The sequence below is a fragment of the Condylostylus longicornis genome, unplaced genomic scaffold (genome assembly GCF_029603195.1).
Source record: "Condylostylus longicornis isolate FDR11 unplaced genomic scaffold, ASM2960319v2 ptg000135l, whole genome shotgun sequence".
In the NCBI taxonomy this organism is placed as follows: domain Eukaryota; kingdom Metazoa; phylum Arthropoda; class Insecta; order Diptera; family Dolichopodidae; genus Condylostylus; species Condylostylus longicornis.
The window spans coordinates 3,852,522-3,872,794 of record NW_026578103.1 but is presented as its reverse complement, the minus strand read 5'-3'; the positions used below and the strand labels follow the sequence as shown (position 1 = coordinate 3,872,794).

At 23.0% G+C, this 20,273-nt stretch overlaps 1 protein-coding gene across 1 annotated transcript in view; it reads right to left on the bottom strand.

The window, feature by feature from the left end:
- Nucleotides 1-20,273, bottom strand: part of LOC129615131 (hemicentin-1-like) — a 189,431-nt gene that overhangs the window by 27,628 nt on the left and 141,530 nt on the right. Inside the window, exon 7 of the mRNA XM_055530208.1 lies at nt 17,388-17,747. Coding sequence (XP_055386183.1) covers nt 17,388-17,747 — 360 coding nt within the window. The remainder of the gene's footprint in view (nt 1-17,387; nt 17,748-20,273) is intronic.

The following is a 20,273-nucleotide window of genomic DNA, read 5'->3' as shown; positions in this document are numbered from 1 at the left end:
ATATTAAGTGAACTTGAATAACATTATCAATTTTAATTTTTTAATAAACTACTATAACTCATAAAATAATTGTTACCAGCAAGGCCAAAACAACTCTGTTAACCATTACCGTTCTATAAAAATATTTTTAAAAAATTTATATTTTCATTAAAAAATTAAAAGTAAGCAAAATTTAAATAATATGAAAATTTTATGCTGTTATTTTTAAAAAAGAACGAGAATTTTATTATTTTTAATGTAAAAACATAAAAGAGAAAAAAAAAATTAAATTAATTTTATATTTTTATTTTGGCAGAATTTGAAATTTTTTTTAAACTTTTTGATCTTGGCTTTCATTTTTTTTATAAATAATATAAAATAAAAGACAGAGAAAGGACATTTTGTGAAATATTAATAAAGCAGAAAAATTCATTATAAAAATTGTCGTTTTGACATTTGTGAATGTTTTGCAAAAAGAAAAAATTTGTTTCCGGTTCATGTTAAGTTGGAAATTTGGAAAATAATAGAAATGGAAATTTTATATACTTAACTTTCAGTTAGCTTTGATATTTTGTATATATAGCATAAATAAGAATCCGACAAACTAACATAATTAAATAGACATGTACAAATTTTACATTCAATACAATTGAAATGGGAGAAGTTATAAATTAAAAATTTATAAATTAGAATATTATGATTTCCCATGAGATTAAAAAAAAAACAAACAACGAAAATAATAATCTGAAAATATATCCCGGATATTGTTGCACAAATATTTTAGTCAACATATTTTAATTCCGTCCGAAAGAGGACATTAATTATGATGATTTTGTTTTTCTTTAATTTGCAAGAGTTGTTTTTTGTTTTTGAACTAAATATGAGGAATCTTACAAGAATATTAAATTTTTCTTGTGCTAAAACATTTAAAATAAATAATTAAAAAATTTTGTTTATTTGAAAATTTAATTGGTTTTCAACGAAATGCATTTTAGCAACACAAAATTCATATATAAATTCTTTATAAAATGAGAAACGTGAAAGTAAATTCTTTTACAATAAATACTTAATTTTAGAGGATTAAGTTATTGAAGTTAATATAAATATTACGTAAACAGCAAAACTGAATTTCTTCACTTCAACTTTTATAAAAATCCTGAAATTGCTATATAAGAATTAGGTACAGAAAAGGTTTCGTTGCAAAATATAAATTCAAATGAAAATGTTTCATGAAAAAAAAATTGGTTCTTCAAAGAAACCATTCAAATTTAAGATTTTAGTTTCCTATATAAATTATTATTATTAAAACTTAAAATATTGAAACTTACTCTAAGAAGATAAGTGTCAAATTTTTTCATAGAGCAACTAGTTTGAGAATTACTTTAATATTTTTAACTGAGGTACCCAAATTAGGGTTTCTCATTTTATTATTACATTAAGCTTGAAACTAATTTTTGCTTCAGAAATTTTCGTGTTATTCAAAATTTTTGTGCTATGAGAAACCAAAAATCTTTATAAATTTTTGGTTCTCCCCCTTTATCTACATCTTTTCTTGATGTTTGTATTTAAAAACTTATAAAATTCAATTAAAAACCTATCTAATACAATTTTAATTTTGAAAATTTAAATAATTACCTAAATTTATTTTAAAGTTATTTTTATCAATATTTTATAAGCTTGTAATATTAAAGAAAAAAGTACAAAATTTCTACATCAACACTTTCTTAAATTTAATTTTTATTACATCAGCCAAGTCTGAGGCAAATCAAAGTTTTATAAGGCAGCGCATATTCAATAACAGATTTAATTTCATTATAAAGGCTTATTTGTAAAATTAACTTGAAAGTTTTGTATTTTCAGTGTCTGTAAAGAATTTTAATTTACACATTTTAATATTGAGAATTTTAGCTTTAATATTGAGAATTTCAAATTATAAAATGATCTAAATACATTATGGGCAGACAATACGGCCAAAAGAACTGACCACAATTTTTTAAATACTAAAAACTTTTCGATATTTTTTATTTATGATTTTATTTACATACATATTACATACTTATAAAAATACCTATTATACTTCATGTATAGATCATTGCAGATTATTCAAATATATCAAATTGGCTTAGTGCATCATTTTATAAAATATTGAAAATATTCATAAAGAGATTTATGTCTATGTTATTTATTGTCCTTTTTGATCTCAATTTTTATGTAATAAGTCATATTTACATAATACGTATGTATATATAGGTAATTTAATATTTACAACTCAATTTAAATTTACTCAATTATAAAATATGTTATTATTAAATATACGTACATATGTATGCATACATAGGTATAAATTAAAGTTATATTTATATGTATAATACAAGTGAAGGAAAATTTTCCAAACGATTTTCCAGACAAAAAATTTTCTTTGTACCTCAAAGTTATCATAATAAACTATAAATTTTTAAATTATAAACTATGTAATTAGTCAATTTTTATGCAATAAATTGATTTTTTCTTACATATATATAAATAAGAAAAAAAAAATAGAATTGATTTTTTATAAAAGAAAAACAAATATTCTTTTTGCAATTAATTTTTATTTTAAATATTTTTGAATTTTTCCATATAAATAAAGGTAATTTACTCTTATATTTTAAGTATTTCTTATAAGATATAAGATTGTTAGTGTCATAAATATTTTAAAATTTTCTTTAAGAAAGAAAAATCTTTACTTTTAGATTTTTCTAAAAAATATACATGCAATATATACTAGCAGATCACTTCTGATATGCAAAATTCTTTACTGCATTATCGTCTTAAAAATGATTTGTGTGCACATTTTAAAGAAAATAAATTTAAGGATGCCAATTGTCCTTTAAAAAACTTTTAAACTTTTGAAATTTAAATAAGTATAGGTTTATATAGTGCAACTAACTTTGTCATGTTTCTGTATATATAGTGAAAAGAATTGGAAGCGTTTTTATTATTAGTTTTGTCATTATTTTGTTCCTAAATAATTCAAGTTAAGAAATATTTGATCTTCAATAAAAATGACACATTATATTTTTTATAACTAAATTATGTAACATACGTATAATACATCAAAAAAATTAATGAACCTGTTATTTAAAAAAAAATAGGAATAACAGATTACTCTTAATTCTTTTGTTAATTAGCAAAGAATTTGTGATAATTCAAGAGAGGATTTTTTTATTAAATTTTTAAACAAGTTTTCTTTCCTAAAATCACGTTCTTGAGTTTGAGAAATAAAAGTATTTTGTTATAAACTTTTCTTTGAAAACTAAATTCCGGTCTCTACAAATGTTAAAATCACATTATTAAAATATTCTTAAGGATTTTCTTCAGTCATAGTCCTGTACTCCTGGACTTTTGCAATGTCCAATTATGGCCCTAGTTTCATTTGTCATATTACTAAGCAGGTAATAAGCGGCTAGTCTATTGTAGCTATATAATGTTATAAAAATTTAATTGTTTCCAAGAAATATCGTAACGAACCAGGAAAGCTATGAATATTAGATGTTTGAAAGACCCGATCCAAAACCGTTTAGAATAAATTTTTATTTGAAAATTTTTATTCATCGAGAATTTTTTTTAAGGAAGAATATTAAAAAAGATGGGGAAAATAGAAAATAGTAATCACCTATAACGTTAAGGATATTTGAAAAATGGCTTAATTGTTCTATATTTTGATAATTCAAAAAAAAAATACTTATGATCAACTTAATCATAAATACTTCAAAAAACTTTTTTATCGAAAATCTAACAAAAATTTTAAACCAGAATTTAACCGAGTATTTTGAAATTAAAGTCAAAAATTATGGAAATAAATTATTAAAAATTTATTACACCTTTCAAAATTTTAAATAAGGAAGAACCAAATTTTTTTGATGAATTTTGTTTCTTTGTTTGATTTTTGAGTACCAATTTACAATAAGCTTAAGAAAAAAAAATTTAAAGATAAAATTTTTTGAATAGAAAAGGATTTTTCATCAAGTTTTTTTTTTCTCAAAATTTTAAAAATTTCTTTTAAAAACATTTTTTAGAATATTTGAAAAATAACAAACATCCTGTAAACATACACACATTTACACTTTTAATACGGAAAGAAAATTTATTTTTTATAATAAAAAGAAAATTATAATTTCTCAGTTTTTTTCTCTGGGTTTTTTCTTGTAACCAGTTTTGATTTACGACATACTCAAATTTAATGTTTTAACACACAATTTTTTTCTTTTAAAAAGCATAAAGTATAAAATTTTCTAAACAATTTATTTATGCATAAAATATTTATTTATGTATTCTTATCACCTCATACAAATAAAAAAAAAAACAAAAACCTTTTACTTAATCCATCTACTCAAAGAAATAATCAACAACAACAAAAAAAAAATCTTAACAAAAAAATGAAATCAAACCAGAAATAGGAAAATATTACTATGTACAAATATTGACACACATACACACATGCATAATATCAAGCCATAAAAAAAAACTAATTTCTGTGCCATCTCCGAACAAAATTGAATAATACCTAGGATTAAAGTTGATTTTTAAGATTTAATAAATTTTCTCCTTTTATTTTTCTCCAAGGATTTTTTTTTCTCCTATGTATAGATTTTCATTTTTGTTTTGGTTAAATGGGAAAAATATTTTTTGTTGTACTTTTTCATTTTTGTTTTTTGTTTTGTTGCTTTGTTTTTCTTTTTCTCTACAATTTTTGATAGACGAATTCTCAATTTGTTTTTTTTTCTGTGCATACGAAAAAAAAATATACATTTATGTATGAGATTTATCGAAGGATCTTTTAAGGAGAAAAATTATTCTAATTTTTAGTTTTCTGAGATATTTTTCAAAATTTTTTAATATTCGGGTATGTAGGTATTTATTTGGTGTTTTGTTTCATTTTTGAATTTTAAATATTTTATTCTTACACTCATTTGAAATAAACAATGCATTTGAATACAATAATGTAAACCTAAAAATAACATAAATTTACATATTACATATATACATAGACTTCTTTAGACAAACAGTCATACATAGGAGTAGTAGAAACAAATACATACTTACAGCCATTAATATTTATAAGACAAAAAATAATGCTAAATAGTTATATGCTCTTTTTTTTATGTTCCGATAGAAAAACATTTTTAATATACTGTTATATTACAACATTTTTACTGTTCTATTACTGGAAATTTGAAAAAAGAAAAAATGAGAGAAAGACTTTTGATGGATGAAAAATTTTGAATATTGAAAATCCTTTATTGTTAAATCTAAGTGCATAATCAATCATCATTCTTTCTTTGTAATCTGTTATTGTATACAATCTGTTATACATACATTATATGTAGTTTTGATGTACGTACATACTTACAGTTATTATTCATTTAAATTCTTACTACCTTTCTATTTATACAATATACATGTATGTATTTTAAAAGGCAATTTTATAATTGATGTTAATTTTAATCATAAATATATGTAGAAGATTTAAAAAATAAAAGAAAATTAGATGATTTTCCTTATCAGACATTTTGAATAAAAATGATGATTGAAAAAACTAATATTAAACTTAAGAAAATAATGGAATCAATTGCAATTTATAAATTTTTAAAGAAATTTTGACATTTGCTGTAGATTCAAATGATTTGTTTGTAATTTCAAATATTCAAACATGTTTGACATGATAGTTATATAACACGATTACTTATAAGGTCAAAAATGTTCATACGATTGAAAATGTAAGGTATATAGGGGTAATGTTAATGAGAATCACATACCTACATATAATAATATTTTTTTCTGAATAGTTTTGTAAGTAGACTACTTCAAAGATAACAATTTTTGGAGCGTCCAAGAACTTCTAATAACAAAAAGTATTCTATATGAATTTTAATTTCGTGCATTACATTAAAACATTTAATTAAGCTTTATAATATTAGGTATTTAAGCAAGATTGAGTAGAAGAATGAAAGTGTACACTGTAAAAAATTTAGGTTACCTATTATACAATGGGTTATTTTAAGCAGAAACTTGAAAAAGGAACTTTGAAAAACACAAACAATTTCCTTTTGCAATATTCGCGGAAAACCTCATATAATTACGAAAATTTCATTTTTTCAAATTTTAATAAATTCAAAAACACGAAATATATTGAGCATTGGGAAACTCTTTGATTTTGAATACAATTTTTAAATTTATTTTATTTTTAATTTTATTTTTAAATTTATTTTTCTTATTAAGTGGGACGAAATTAAATCAAATAAGTTGATGAAATCAAATATCTTAACAAATTTTTTTTTAAATTATTTTGAGCCCTCAAATAATAATTAAAGGGTTCACAATTTCCATAAATGTAAGCAAAAATTCAAGATTTTTAATATTTTATGTAATATTGTAAAATTAATGGTTTTGATAAAGTTCAGTACTTATAAAAATTGGTTTTTCATAAAATTCTAATTGAATAAAATTGTTTGTTATCTACGGCTTTTTTATACTTATGAACAAGCAATTTAAAATTCTTATGGTTAATAAAGTTTTCTTTCAATTTTCTTTCAAGTAGAAAATTAATAATGCGTCTGATATTGTTTAGCAAATGAAGAATTTTCAAGAAAAAAAATTTTAAATTTTTTGTTTTAGGAAAAAAAAAATTTTAAAGTTCAATTCAGTGGTTTTTTCTTCATCTTGTATAATATTTTGAAGTATGAATTATTAAATACATATACAATATTAAAATTTCATTTTAAATTTTTAATGCTTTTAACTTTACTTTGATTATAAGTTTAAAATTCTTTTACATATACCAAAACCTAAAAGTATAGAAAAAGAAGAAGCAAAAATGGAATTTGTTTTAAATTCATTAAATTAAGTGCAACAGAAATATGCTCTTTTTAGCACTTTTCCAAAAAATTTTTGAAAAAAGTGCTTATTAGTTTCACTCTGTCCGTCCGTCCGTCCGTCCGTCCGTCCGTCCGTCCGTCCGTCTGTCCGTGTGTCTGTTTACAAAACTTCTACACCCTTGAAGATAGAAAGCTAAAATTTTACATATGCATAGATCTTTACTAGAAACTTATTTTTGTAGAACAAAATTTTTACCTATCTCCCCCCCTCTAGAAGTTATACCCCCCCAAAACCCTAAAAATGACCTTTTTTAAATATTTGTTGCAATGAAACCATAAGCATTTTTGAAATTTTGCAAACGCAGAAAGGCAGCGGCTTGCTTCCCCTAGCGTGATATACTATAGTTAAACTTTAGAAAAACAAAATGCCGTTCAAATTTACCGTTATCTAAAGTCCTTTTTTTCCAAATTTTTGATGTCGGTTTTCTTCTAGATCCTATATTCTAGAACTTTGAAATTTTAGGGGCTTTTAGACATTAACAAATAGTTCATTTCGCTAGAAGAAATTTTTTTTCCATCTCCACCCCCTCTCAAGTTATCACCTCTTGAAATTCGTAAAATTTGAATTTTTGACACCCTATATTTCCGAAACCGCAAGCCTTTCCAAATTTTTATAAACTCAAAAAGCTAACGGTAAATTCCATGACACTAAAAAATATAATTATTTTTCTTAACTCACACAATTAACCCTTAAAATCGAGCATTATGTTAACCCCTTTTTATGTTAATTTTTGCTTTATTTCAAAGACTGCATATATGCGTCATCCTAAATATATGCAATCCTAGAAATAGTTTTGTATATGAATGAAAATAATTTTTATAGTGTGATAGGTATACATAGACTGTATTTAAAAGCAGAATTTTCACTTGTTAAAGGGAAAAGTGCTACAATACAAACCATTGGTTTGACCCAACTTTATTTAAATTATAATTTAAAATTTTGCATCTTCTAATATTATAAAACCCAAAGTTATAGAAATATTTTATGTCTAGGATTAATATGAACGGCTTTTCTTCAAAACAATTACGGATTTCTTTGTACTAAAACATGATTGAACTTTTTTTTAATTAAGTCGTAACACATGAAAATTAAAAAAAAAATTTATAGATATTGTAATATGTTTTTTACTTCTCAAACTTCTGTAAAGGTTTTTATGTTGGGGATTTAGATTATTGAAGCTCACTTTTCATTCCAAACGTCTTTTTTCAATTTCCTAATAAATTTTAAAAGAAATGCAATTTTGAACACGTCGATTTTAATGGAAAAATACTTTTACAGTAAAAACTTAACCCATTCACCTATTAATAATAATTTCGAAAAGTGTTAGATGAGGAACTATTGTGAAATAGAAAAAATACATCTATTTAAATACAAAATTTTTCAATTTCTGGAAAATGCAAATAAAAATGCAAAACTTCAAAAATTAGAATTAAATTACAAAAATTAATAAATAATTTAAGAAGAAGGTTTAGTTTAACCCGCTTACACATACCACCAATGCTAATGTTACATTATACGTGACATTATCATTAAATAAAACCCATTGAAAATATATTGTGTGTTAATCTTTAAGAGCTTATAAAAAATAAATGCTTTGCTTGTTAAATACTTTTATGTAGAATAATACAAGAATGCTCGTTATTGCTTCTTATTCGTCTTTTATTCTTTTTCTCTTAATTTCTTAGATTTAATTATGTTGTACATTAATTTTATGAAAAGTATTTGTAACATAAAAAGAAAAAAATAATAATTAATTAAAATCCTAAAAAAGAGTCTTAAATTGTTTCTTAAACATTGAAATTTTAAATTATATTTTATTATGCTCCAATTAAACACGTGTAACATATGTTATGTAATAGAAAGTGTGCATAAAATGAAATTTGAATAAACTTTTTTTAAGACTGAAATAATAATGAAAGTGATAATTTGCAAATTAAATTTAATGAAGCAAACATTAAATTTATGGAATATTCCATAATTTTATTTTACAAATGTTGAGATTTTTATTGCACAAGTGCGATTATATTTTACAGAATACGGAAAAGTTATTTGCCTACGTACAACATTTTTATACCCGTACCAACGCATGTTCGAAGAAACTATAAAAGCTTTAATATTGAAATTTCACACAAACAAATATATTAGTTGGGCCAATGTGCTTGATAAAATTCGTTAAATTTGCTTGGCTCTTTCTGGTAGCCATACAACTTCAATAGTAGTTTGGCCATATCAGAAAATATTGAATATGGTAATATGTATAGCAACTTCTTTAAGTCTGTTCTATAGTCAGCTATGGCATATTTATTCGCACATATAATAGCAAATTCGTACGGGTATCACAGAGTTGACACGGTTAACTTTATTTTGTCTCGTTAAATTTTTAAATGTAACTTTTTCGTAAAACATTGAAAAGTACTTTACCTCGTATGACACTGAAGTTATTAACATTTAATTTACTTTTCATATGTATGAAAAGTATGCTTAAAGTATCCTACAATTATTTGGAAATTTTATATTAGATATAAAACCAAATTAAGTTGTTCAGTTCAAGAGTCTCACAATAATGGTTGATCAAGTAAATAAAATGTACGTGTATTTAAAATTGTGAATTGTGATTTACCATGCAATAAATCTGTAATTAAAATGCGACTAGAAAATTATTATCAAATGTAAATTATAACAATTTATATAAATGGTTCTTTAGAAAAATTCTTCTTATTATTATAGTTATGGAGCCAAGTTGGTTTTTGCATTTAAATTTAATAAATTTAGGAAAAAGATGTAATATGAATGTTTCCCCTTTGGATAACAAAATGTTTAAAATATTCTCGGAATTCTTTAAATAATACTAGAATAAAATAACGTCCGTTTTAACATAAAATTGATTTATATTTTTTATAAGTACTCAATTGCACATTTCGTTGACAATAACAAAATTTTTGTAAGCAAAATTACTTTAAAAATAATTCAAATATAAAATATGTTATTTCGAAAATAGTTTTTTATTAAATTCATTTTATATACATATTCTGAAAAGTAGATGTAAAAGGTTTACAAGAGTCTTTACTTTACAGTTTTATAATTTTAATTGATTTTCATTTCGATTTTCTAACAAAAAATTACGATAAACTTTTAAAGTCAAACCGTAAAATGAAATAAAAATACATGTACTTATGTACTTTTAAATTTACGAATATATACGTACATATTATATACATATACATATATTTATCTCTTCATTTTTTAATTCATTCTATACAATAAAAGTATATGTACATAAAACAAGGTTTTAAAATTTGAAATTCCAAATCAATTGACGATTTTTAAAATCACTAAAAAATAAATTTTTAATTTATTCTATAATTTTAATTTGAATGATTCAAGTTCAGTTTTGATCCAATTTCTTTAATATTGGATGAATTAAAACATGATGAATTCCTACATAGTCAGACAAAATATTTCTTTGTAGGTATACAATGTAAATATAAATATATATGTACATATCAGCTTTACGTTTATGTGTATGTAGTCAAGTATAAAATATATTTGATATTCTTGTAACTTTTATTCATTTCAAATCATATTATGCAGATTACAATCTCCTTTTTATTCATTTCAACAAAATTACTATTCAATAAATGATTATGCATATTGCACACTACACCGATCCCTTAATTCCGCATTTTCCCAATAGTTAACCAATATTATTAATCATTAAAAAACACAGAATCAGAAAAGTATGGTAATTTTTAATCAAAAATATCGAAACGAAGGAGCAATAATATTTACTTCTGATAGGAAAATTATTTATCATAATAAACGGCTTTTATCTGTTCGATTAAAAGGAGATATTGCATAATACATAATGTGAACAATCTTGTATAGTAAATGAAACAAATATAAATAAAATCATGAATGTAATTTAGCTATTTTAAATTTATAAAACTAAAAAAAAGACATTCAAAACGAAGTTGTAAAAATTCAAATATGGAGTGTGCTGCAAAATTATTAGAACTAACCACTTGCTTATTACAATTTATGATAATATTTCAATATTTATATAAAGTCTCTTTATTTTAAAAAATATTATAAAATTTAATTAATTTTACAAGAAACTACAAGAAACAGAATTTCAATCAGCGTAAACCGTGGAGCGTCTTAATTTAAATCGTACTAAAACCGAGAAAGAATCCACATATTTAGCAATTTTTATAGATCATTTTCTTATAATTCACCGTTTTAATTTTAATTCCATAAGGTTTAACATGTAACTTTGACAAATAAATCTTTCAAAAAATTTCAGTATAACATTTTATCTCAACAAGATTATAAGTTTGTCTATTTTTTTATTTAACAGGATGCACATTCAATATTAGAATAGTAATTTTATTTAGAGACAAGTAAAATCTTGTAAAGGTGTACCTAGTCTATTTTATATAAATATTTTTTTACTTGAATTATTTTTATACCTATAGAACAGAAAAAAAAACACATTTTAATTCAAGAGTGAATTCAAAGGTGATATTATTATTATATAGAGAGGATTTACATAGATAGAAAAAAAAATTATAATCTTAAATCATTCAATAAAATTGGATCGAATAAAATATTTTTTCTCATTGAAATCGCTTTAAGTCAACACCGGTACGTTGTTATAAAATAAAATGTATGTATGTAAGTATATACATATTGTTACATATGTATATCTGCATACAATATTTCGGTATTCTGGTATATAATTTTAACAATATGCATAAATGTCGTTACAAAATTTCATCAAAAAACGGGAAAAAATAAAAAAAAATAAAATAAAAACAAAAATTCTATTTACGTTTTATTCTTTACGTTATTCTCTCTGCATTTAATAACACAAATTTACAATATTATTCTTCCGATATTTTTGCATTAAATAAAAAATAAAAGACAAAAAAAAACAAAATCGAAAATTAGAAGAATATTACATTATCCTACATATATGCAAAATTCTACAAAATTATAAACGATGATGTAAAAATAAAACTACAGTTTCCATTTTAAAACAACAAAACTGTTATATTTAAAATGAAAATATCAATAAATTTTTTGATGAAAGAAATATAAAAATCAAATCTCCTACTAAAAAATTATCAAAAAAAAAAGCATAATATGAAAACTTTGTACAAAACTTGTTATATTGATATATTGAATTGAAGCGACACACCTGATGAGGGGAAACAAAAAAAAAGAGTAAAAAAGTTTCTAAATCCATGGAGATACCTATTTGAATTTAAATGAAATTATGTCAAAAAAAAGAGAAAACACAAGAAAAATAAAAATGAATTTGAAAAATAACATGAATTACTTTTATTTTTAAATATCCTTTATTTGTTTTGCTCTCTGTTATACAAGCATAAAATTCAGTTCAAGCGTAATCATTGCTATTGCTTTTCATTTAAATATAATATTGAATTTTTTTATGTCTCATAATTCTCTCTCTATGATTTTATATTTTATTAAAGTTTTTTTTCTCTTTTACCTTTTATACTCATAAATATAAAATTAAATTACAGATTATGTATTTTACAATAATTTTTTTTTTTAATTTTTTATATAATATATGTATATATACATGTTATAGTGCTCAATCAGTTATATTCTATTACAAGAAATCGTAAAATAATGTTTAGAGAGAGTTTACATTTACATTAGTCACTGGTTTTTATAAGATAAGATTGTAACGAGGGTTAAATTTTTCTCATGTTTTCAAAAATATTTTACAAGCAATTTGTTTTTATTAATACGAGTAGTATTCTTCACAAATTTATATTGCTATGAAACCATAAAAAATCATAATAGTTGTCTCATAGCATAACTATTTTATATTAGTTAATCTTATTGTATTAACTGTATTTCGCATAAAATATTGTTTATTAATAATCGCCTTTTATAGCTCTTCAAGTTAGTACACTATGTGAAGGTCCTTGGAAAATTCTGAATGTGTTGTTTATTGCAAATTTCTTATATTTGGAATGGAATAAACTTTACCCTAAAACTTATATTGGTTTTAATGTATCTGTATATATCTATAAATGATTGGTAAAAGGGTATTAGACATATGTGGCTATTTTATAGAAGTTCATTAAAATATTAAATTGTTCTACACTTTTCAGTAAAACACATTTTCTCATCTCATTTTCAAGTTCATTCACTTTGTAATCAACTTCAAAAATTTCTTATAACATTTTTGCATTACGTTTGTGCAATAATAGATTAGAACTCTTTAAGACTTGTAAAAGTTATTTAAAATTATTTTTTAGTTTAAAATATTCCAACAAATTACCTTACATTAGCAATTCAACCTACGATGTAGTAATTCATTTAATGTTATTGTTATTGTTATTCTACGTTAATTTATTTAATTGCTTTGGTAGCCCATTTTTTTGTTCGAATTATTTTTTTTTTTTCATTACAAGAAGAACAATTATGTTCTCTTTTTATTTTTCTCTACTCATATGAGAATAACTAATTTTTTCTTAAGATTTCTCTTAATTATAGGATATTAATTTTAGTTCCTGCAAAATGTTAAATTTTCTAGGAAAAGCCACTAACATACGTACACCAATAAATTAAAATGCAATCACTGTCTCAATGCACAGATTACTGTAACGGAGTTCATAGCACAAAAAATGTATAAAAATTTAAAATACAGGAAATGATGTTATTTTCCCGATTAGTTTTTGTTAAAAGATTTTTATTTGAAATTATAAAATTCAAAATATTCTAAAATTTTAATATGCACATCAGTAAAATCAAAATTGAGTTTAAAAATATTTTAGAAGCTATTAAGTACTTATAAAATTGTCACCAAATTCCGATGAAAGATAGGTATTTTGGTTTAAAATGTCAATAAATCTTAGTTTATAATTATTGCATCGGCACATTTCTTGGTGTGTACTTGTTCAATTGAATTTGAGTTGCTCAAAACCTAATCAAGTATATAAAATGAATCAATTTTTAGCTTCATTACTCAAATAAGAATAAGTATCTGTTTACCAAAATGAATTATTATGTAAAGTTATAAATATGAAAACAATACCTCTCTTTCTTTGTAACGCGATTGTTAAGCGTTAATAGTGGTTATACGTATATTAACAACAATAATAGTTAAAAAAACAAAAAATTTAACCTTCTGGCTTAAAATAAAAGAAGAGGAAAAATTAATGTTTAATTGTGTACATTTAAAAAGTGGAAACCACGCGAATGGAATGAATTGAAAACTTTTGACCTATTTTGCACTTTTATTGTGTATGCTCAATATGAATGCATGCACATGAAACCATAATATACGAAACGTACGTACGAAATATATTAAACTTTATATTTTCTTTAATTATTATCCTTCAACAAGGATAATAATTGTGCAATTAATAATATTTATAATATGAGCGTTTATAGCTATTTTGTTAAATTCGAATATAGCGCGAAGTTTTGCGGTAATTATTTTTATTTAATTAAAATTTTTCAAAGCATCTTCGCCTTTCATATAATATCTAGAAAGTTAACTAAAAGTTTAACTATACACTTGAAAATAATTTTCAATGCTGCTTGTATGAAGATTTTCTAGTTTATTTGTATTTGTGTATAATAATTTTCTCAATAATTTTTAATTGCTTAGTTGCTTTTTCCTTTATAATTCAAATTATTTTGTAGACGTTATATATTTTCATAATAATTAAAATTTATTTTCGAAAACAAAGTTATTAATAATTAAAATTTTTGATTCGGGTGTAATTACTATCCAAATGCAATAAAGCTTCTATTAATATAACTTGAACTATTATTCACATATTCATTATCTTGCGTTCTTTACGAATATTCAGTGATTATGATTCGAAATTAACATAATCTTAACTATAATGGAACTTTTTCAGAAAATTCCATTATACGGAATGCTCTTGAAAGAAGATGTATTTTTTACCACTAGAAAACAGGAGTTTTGTGGGTAAATGTGAGTAAAGATGAAGTTTTTGGCAAATTCTAGCTGGATTATTGCTAATTTCTAATTATTGCTAATTTGCTTGCATTTTCATAAAAGTATAAATATGATTCTCATTTTATTGATTAAGAGTTTTTATAAATTTTTCGAATATTAAAAAATTTTAGGCCATATCGAAATTTTAATATCGAGTAAATACACAATATTACACCTTTACAATCACGTATTAAAGGGAATTATCACTTAAATTAAGCGTAAATATCACCTTTTTTTTAATGGCCGAGTACGAGTTTAAAAGAGAGCAAAAATTAAGAGGTTTCTTACTAATAAATAATTAAAATATTTTACTCCAATTGCTTAATTCATTTTATAAGTACTTTTATGTCAACAATTAGATTGAAAAGTTTTTCGAATAATTTCTACAAAAATTTTTCATTGATTTTAAATTTTTGTTTCTAAATTTGGCCATATTATTTTATATATTCTTAGAAAATAGAAAACGATGTTTACTTAATACTTTAATTTAAAGAATTACATTCTATTAGAAATTGTGCTTAAGATTGAAATAATACCACAGCTTACTTACTGCTATTTTTGATTTCCATAGACAAATCAAAACTGCATCTCAATTACATTTTATATTTTGATAGTTTTCATTTCGATGCTGTGACCAAAAAGTTAAATTATGAAAATCATTTTAAAATTTTCATGAATCAAGTTTAAATGTTAAAATTTTTACAAAACTTGATGAAATAAATTTTTTCGAATCATTTACTCACTATATTGTTTAAGCAATTACGAAACAAAGTACTAAATTATACTCCAATTTAAAACTTAATGTTTTCTAAAACGATCAGTTTTACTATGTATTTCTATTTGAAAAATTAATTTTAAGAAAGTAATTTGAAAAATAGAATTTATTTTTAAATCAATCAAAAGTCTGTGAGTTGACGAATGTGCATAGAAAACAGTCAGGAAATCTTCTATCACATGGTTAGTGAATTTTGTCATATATTCAATTTATGCAAGAAATTTTTTACAAAACTGTTTTTTATGATATTTAAACGGTCTTTTGAATTTAAGTTAAACCCTACATAATTTTCTTTATAATTTGCATGTATGCACGTACAGTGAAACTCCAACAAGGTACGAAATATACTATGTATGTCAAAATTATTTGCAATAGGATCACATTTTCATTGTGAAACATAAAAATGCAAAGCTTTAACACACAACATACATCGAAAGGAAAATTCACAATGCAAGAATAGATTTGATAGCATTTGGTTTTCATAAACTTCTGAATATTTTTTTTAACTGGATCTTACTGTAAATAAATTGTTACATTAAATAGAACTTGCAAAAGTTGATTTTTTATTTCTAAAGTTGAGCTTTCTTTTTTATTTTAATATTCATTACTATGTAGCATTTCCTTTTTCCTTTTATATACATTTCTTTTTTTTATTTGATTTAACCCTTTTTTCCGCTAAAGGGGTTTTATAGTTCATTAGATATTCTATGAAATTTTAAGTTTTTTTTTTATAGTTTTAGAATTTTTTAATGCTACTCGTATTGCATATAGTTTCTTGCTATATGTTCGTATAGAAAATCATTGGAACACACTTATTTTGAAATGATTTTGAATTCATATATACATATATTTACTATTTGCACATATGTAGGATGTATGTATAATGTTTAATGTTTCTATGCATAGGTTCAAATATAGGAGAATTAAATGGGTATGTAGAAAAAATTTCAATGAAAATTTTACTATTTACTTTATTTAATATGTAAAATGTTAAATAGTGAAGAATTTATATTTGAAAACTTTAATTTTGTTTTTTGATTTTTGATATTGTTCGTTACGTAAATGAGAAAGATTCGTTATTTTTATTAGGTTATGTAGATAATTTTGAATATATTGAATTTTCTAAAAATGAATTTTAATTTTAATTTTAAATTGAAATTAACAAATATTATGTAATAAAATTTTTCCAACACAATGGACAATAAATTAGGGTGGATTTGTTTTTAAAATAAAAGATAAAAAAAATGGAAATAGTGGTCTAATGGGAATCGGAACGCTGTTTTATAATCGGTTTAGTTGTAAATTTTCTTACTTTTGGGTTTCCTAGTTATAATTATTAAAATTTCGTAAACCAAAAGAATAACGTAAAAATTTTTGAAAAGTATTCAAAAATTATTTTTTTTTTTTGCTTTCAAAATGTTTTAGCAAAATATGAAGCGACAGTTTTTTACGCATATTTCATTATCATGCCACAAAAGTCTCCCGAAATTGCCATTTATTTCTATTTTTAGTGATTGATGTAACTTAAACATGTCGACCTTTTCCTAATCAAAACAGCTACATTTTACTGTAGTTGGACGGTAATACTCGATTATTCAAATATTAAATTTTTATTTCAAATTATTTGTGTAAAAGTTTCAATACTTTAGAATTTGCAGACATAACTGGAATACGAAATGGAGTAAAAAAAATTAAAACACTTACCTAAATGTTGATCAACTCTTTTCTTTGGTTTTTGTACTGATGCATATGGATCACTACAATAATCTTGTCTGGATGGATTTTGACTATTTCTCATATTATGATATTCATCACCATGTTGACTTGATGTTGTTGTTAAATGTGGATATGGTGCATAATCATCAACAGCACCATAACCACCATGCGTTAATGGATCATAACCATATGATGGTTGTCTATCAACAAAATTATGAGATGGCACCAAATTTGTTTGATTACCAGCTGCTGCTGACATTTTAACTTGCCATAATGAATCTTGTGAATTAACGCTACCACCATTATTTGAATTTGAATAACTATTTTCTATGTAGCTCATATTAACCCCTAAAATAAAAACATGTATTGGAAAAGAAAATTAAAAAATATTGAGTATTTGTTTTTCATTTTTAATGATTTTAAGTTAAATTTAATTAAATAAATAAGTGCTACATAATATATCCATGACATTTATACACTGTGTGTTACATAATTTATGAAAATACAAAAAATTTTTTTGATTCCCCATAAATAATTTTGCAAATATTAATATTCATCAAGGATCAACCGTTATTCTATTGAAATACATGCGAGATTTTTTCTCACATATTACATGAAAAAATGGTTTGTGTCTCATATAATAATTTATTGCAAGTACACATAAAATAAGTACGAAAGCATGAAGGTCAAACTAATATTGTATTTTTATTACATAACTTTTAAAAAATTTTCTTAAATTCACGAATTCATTATAGAATTCAATGTTGAAAAATTATAAATAATTTATGTTAAATTGAATTTAAGGCTAATATGACGTGATTTTTAAGAATAATTTTAAATTCTTGCAAAAAAAACAAATTTCAAATTGTTGGTAACGCTTGCTGGAAAAACAAAATGCACTAAAACACATTGAGTACATGAGAATTTCAGCACGTTCTCTTTATAAGATAGCTTTATTGTAGATCTACATAGCATACGGAATTGTGTAAATAGCTAATATCACAGTTTTGATGTTTGTTTTTAAATCAATGCGTTCAAATGTTTATTATGTGGATGAGGAGGAAAGCTTCTGCTTTCAATAGCTAAATATAATTGCAACTTTCCATCACCAGAGATTTTTTTCAACTCCACATCAGCTTTTCAGGAGGTTATCCCTTTTTTATTTTTAGTTTGAATATAACTTATACTTTTTTACTGCGAGGATATTTGCTTTTTAAAACCAGCAAAAAATCGACTAGAACCTCATTATTCTTATTAAAGTTTCTTAGGCAATCATTAATAAGACAACAAAAGTAAAATATTTTTAAATTATTCTATAACAATTTAATACATGGCATTATGAATTTATCAAAAACAATGTATCAGTAACAAGAAAAAATTCTATATGCATAGAAATTATATATGCATAGAACATGTATGTGTAGAAGAAAGAAGGAGCTCGGAAACGTCAATCGAATATTTTAAATGTGTATTAAATATTTATTAATATAGAAATGTGTAATATATTGAAAAAAATTTGAAGTTCTTTCAGCTACAACGTAACAATAGTGTTACCAAATTGTATTTTTAAATTTAACATTGAATTTCTAAAAGAAATAATTCGGTTTTGGATGTAGTCCTTGGATGAAATTGAAAACTAAACAATTGATATTGTTTTAAATCTGATTATTTATTTTTTTCTATTTTGTTTAAGTAAGTAACTAAATTTTATATATAAACATACATCATACATGGAAAAATATTCTGTAGCAATTTTAAACTACCATATAAATTTGTTCCTAATTGCTAACACTATTAGGTTTCGAACGAAGTATTCGTAATATCGAAAAATAGCTCTCATTTGATACAAGGTTGTTAACAAGCTTTATTGGTTTCATAAGTAAATTTTGACAAAAAATAAGATATTTAAACAAATTGAGTAACAAAGACTTCTAAAATCTACAAATTTAACTTACAATTTGCTTTTCAAATGTGAAACATTTTTTGTAAAGTTATCAAAGATTACACTATTTAATCAAAGACTTAACAAAGATTTGAAAGAACCCATTAGAGATTTTATTAACAAAAAATGGTTACTACTCGTATTTTGGCATTTTTTTCCCAGATATCAAAAATTTTCTCTTATTTTTCTCAATATTATTCCATCAAAAATAGAATGTCAAGTAAGTATGTTCGTATCATATTCATTTATGTTTATAGATATACGAGTAAGCCTTACATTATATAACAAAGAAAATATTATACAATATGTTCCGTTTCATTGGGAAATTCAATTGAATTGAATCGTTAGAATTTAATTTGGAATTTATTTTAAATGTTGAATTGTTAAGAAAATGAAATAAAATAATGTACGTGAGAAATTCAAATAAAATTCAGAGAAATTTGTAATATACACAAACATACTTACATATTATATTATTAAAACGGTATACATACATACGCATTTTGAGAAAAAAAGGATAACATGGAATTGTGAGTAGAAAATGTTATAAAAGTAAATGAAGAAAAAAAAATATTTTTTTTCTCGTATATGTCTCTCGTATAGCATCCTAAGAATGCCGTCTTACATAGTAAGTGAGAAAATTGAAAAAAAAAATAGAAAAAAAGGGATTTTGTTATTCATTTTTAAAGTAAAAATTTTAAATTTTTATAAAAAAGAAAGAAAAAAGGAAAGAAAAACGATGGTGGTACATTAACAAGAAAAATATGACACGGAAACATGCTAGGTGGCTTCATGAATCTATCGGAAATTTTAGCCGTTTAAAAAATGAAATAAAGTCAATTAATTTTATTGATTGTTATACTTTATTTTAATGTTACTTTTATACGCAACATACACATATGCAATAAACAAACGAGAAAGTATAAAATAAT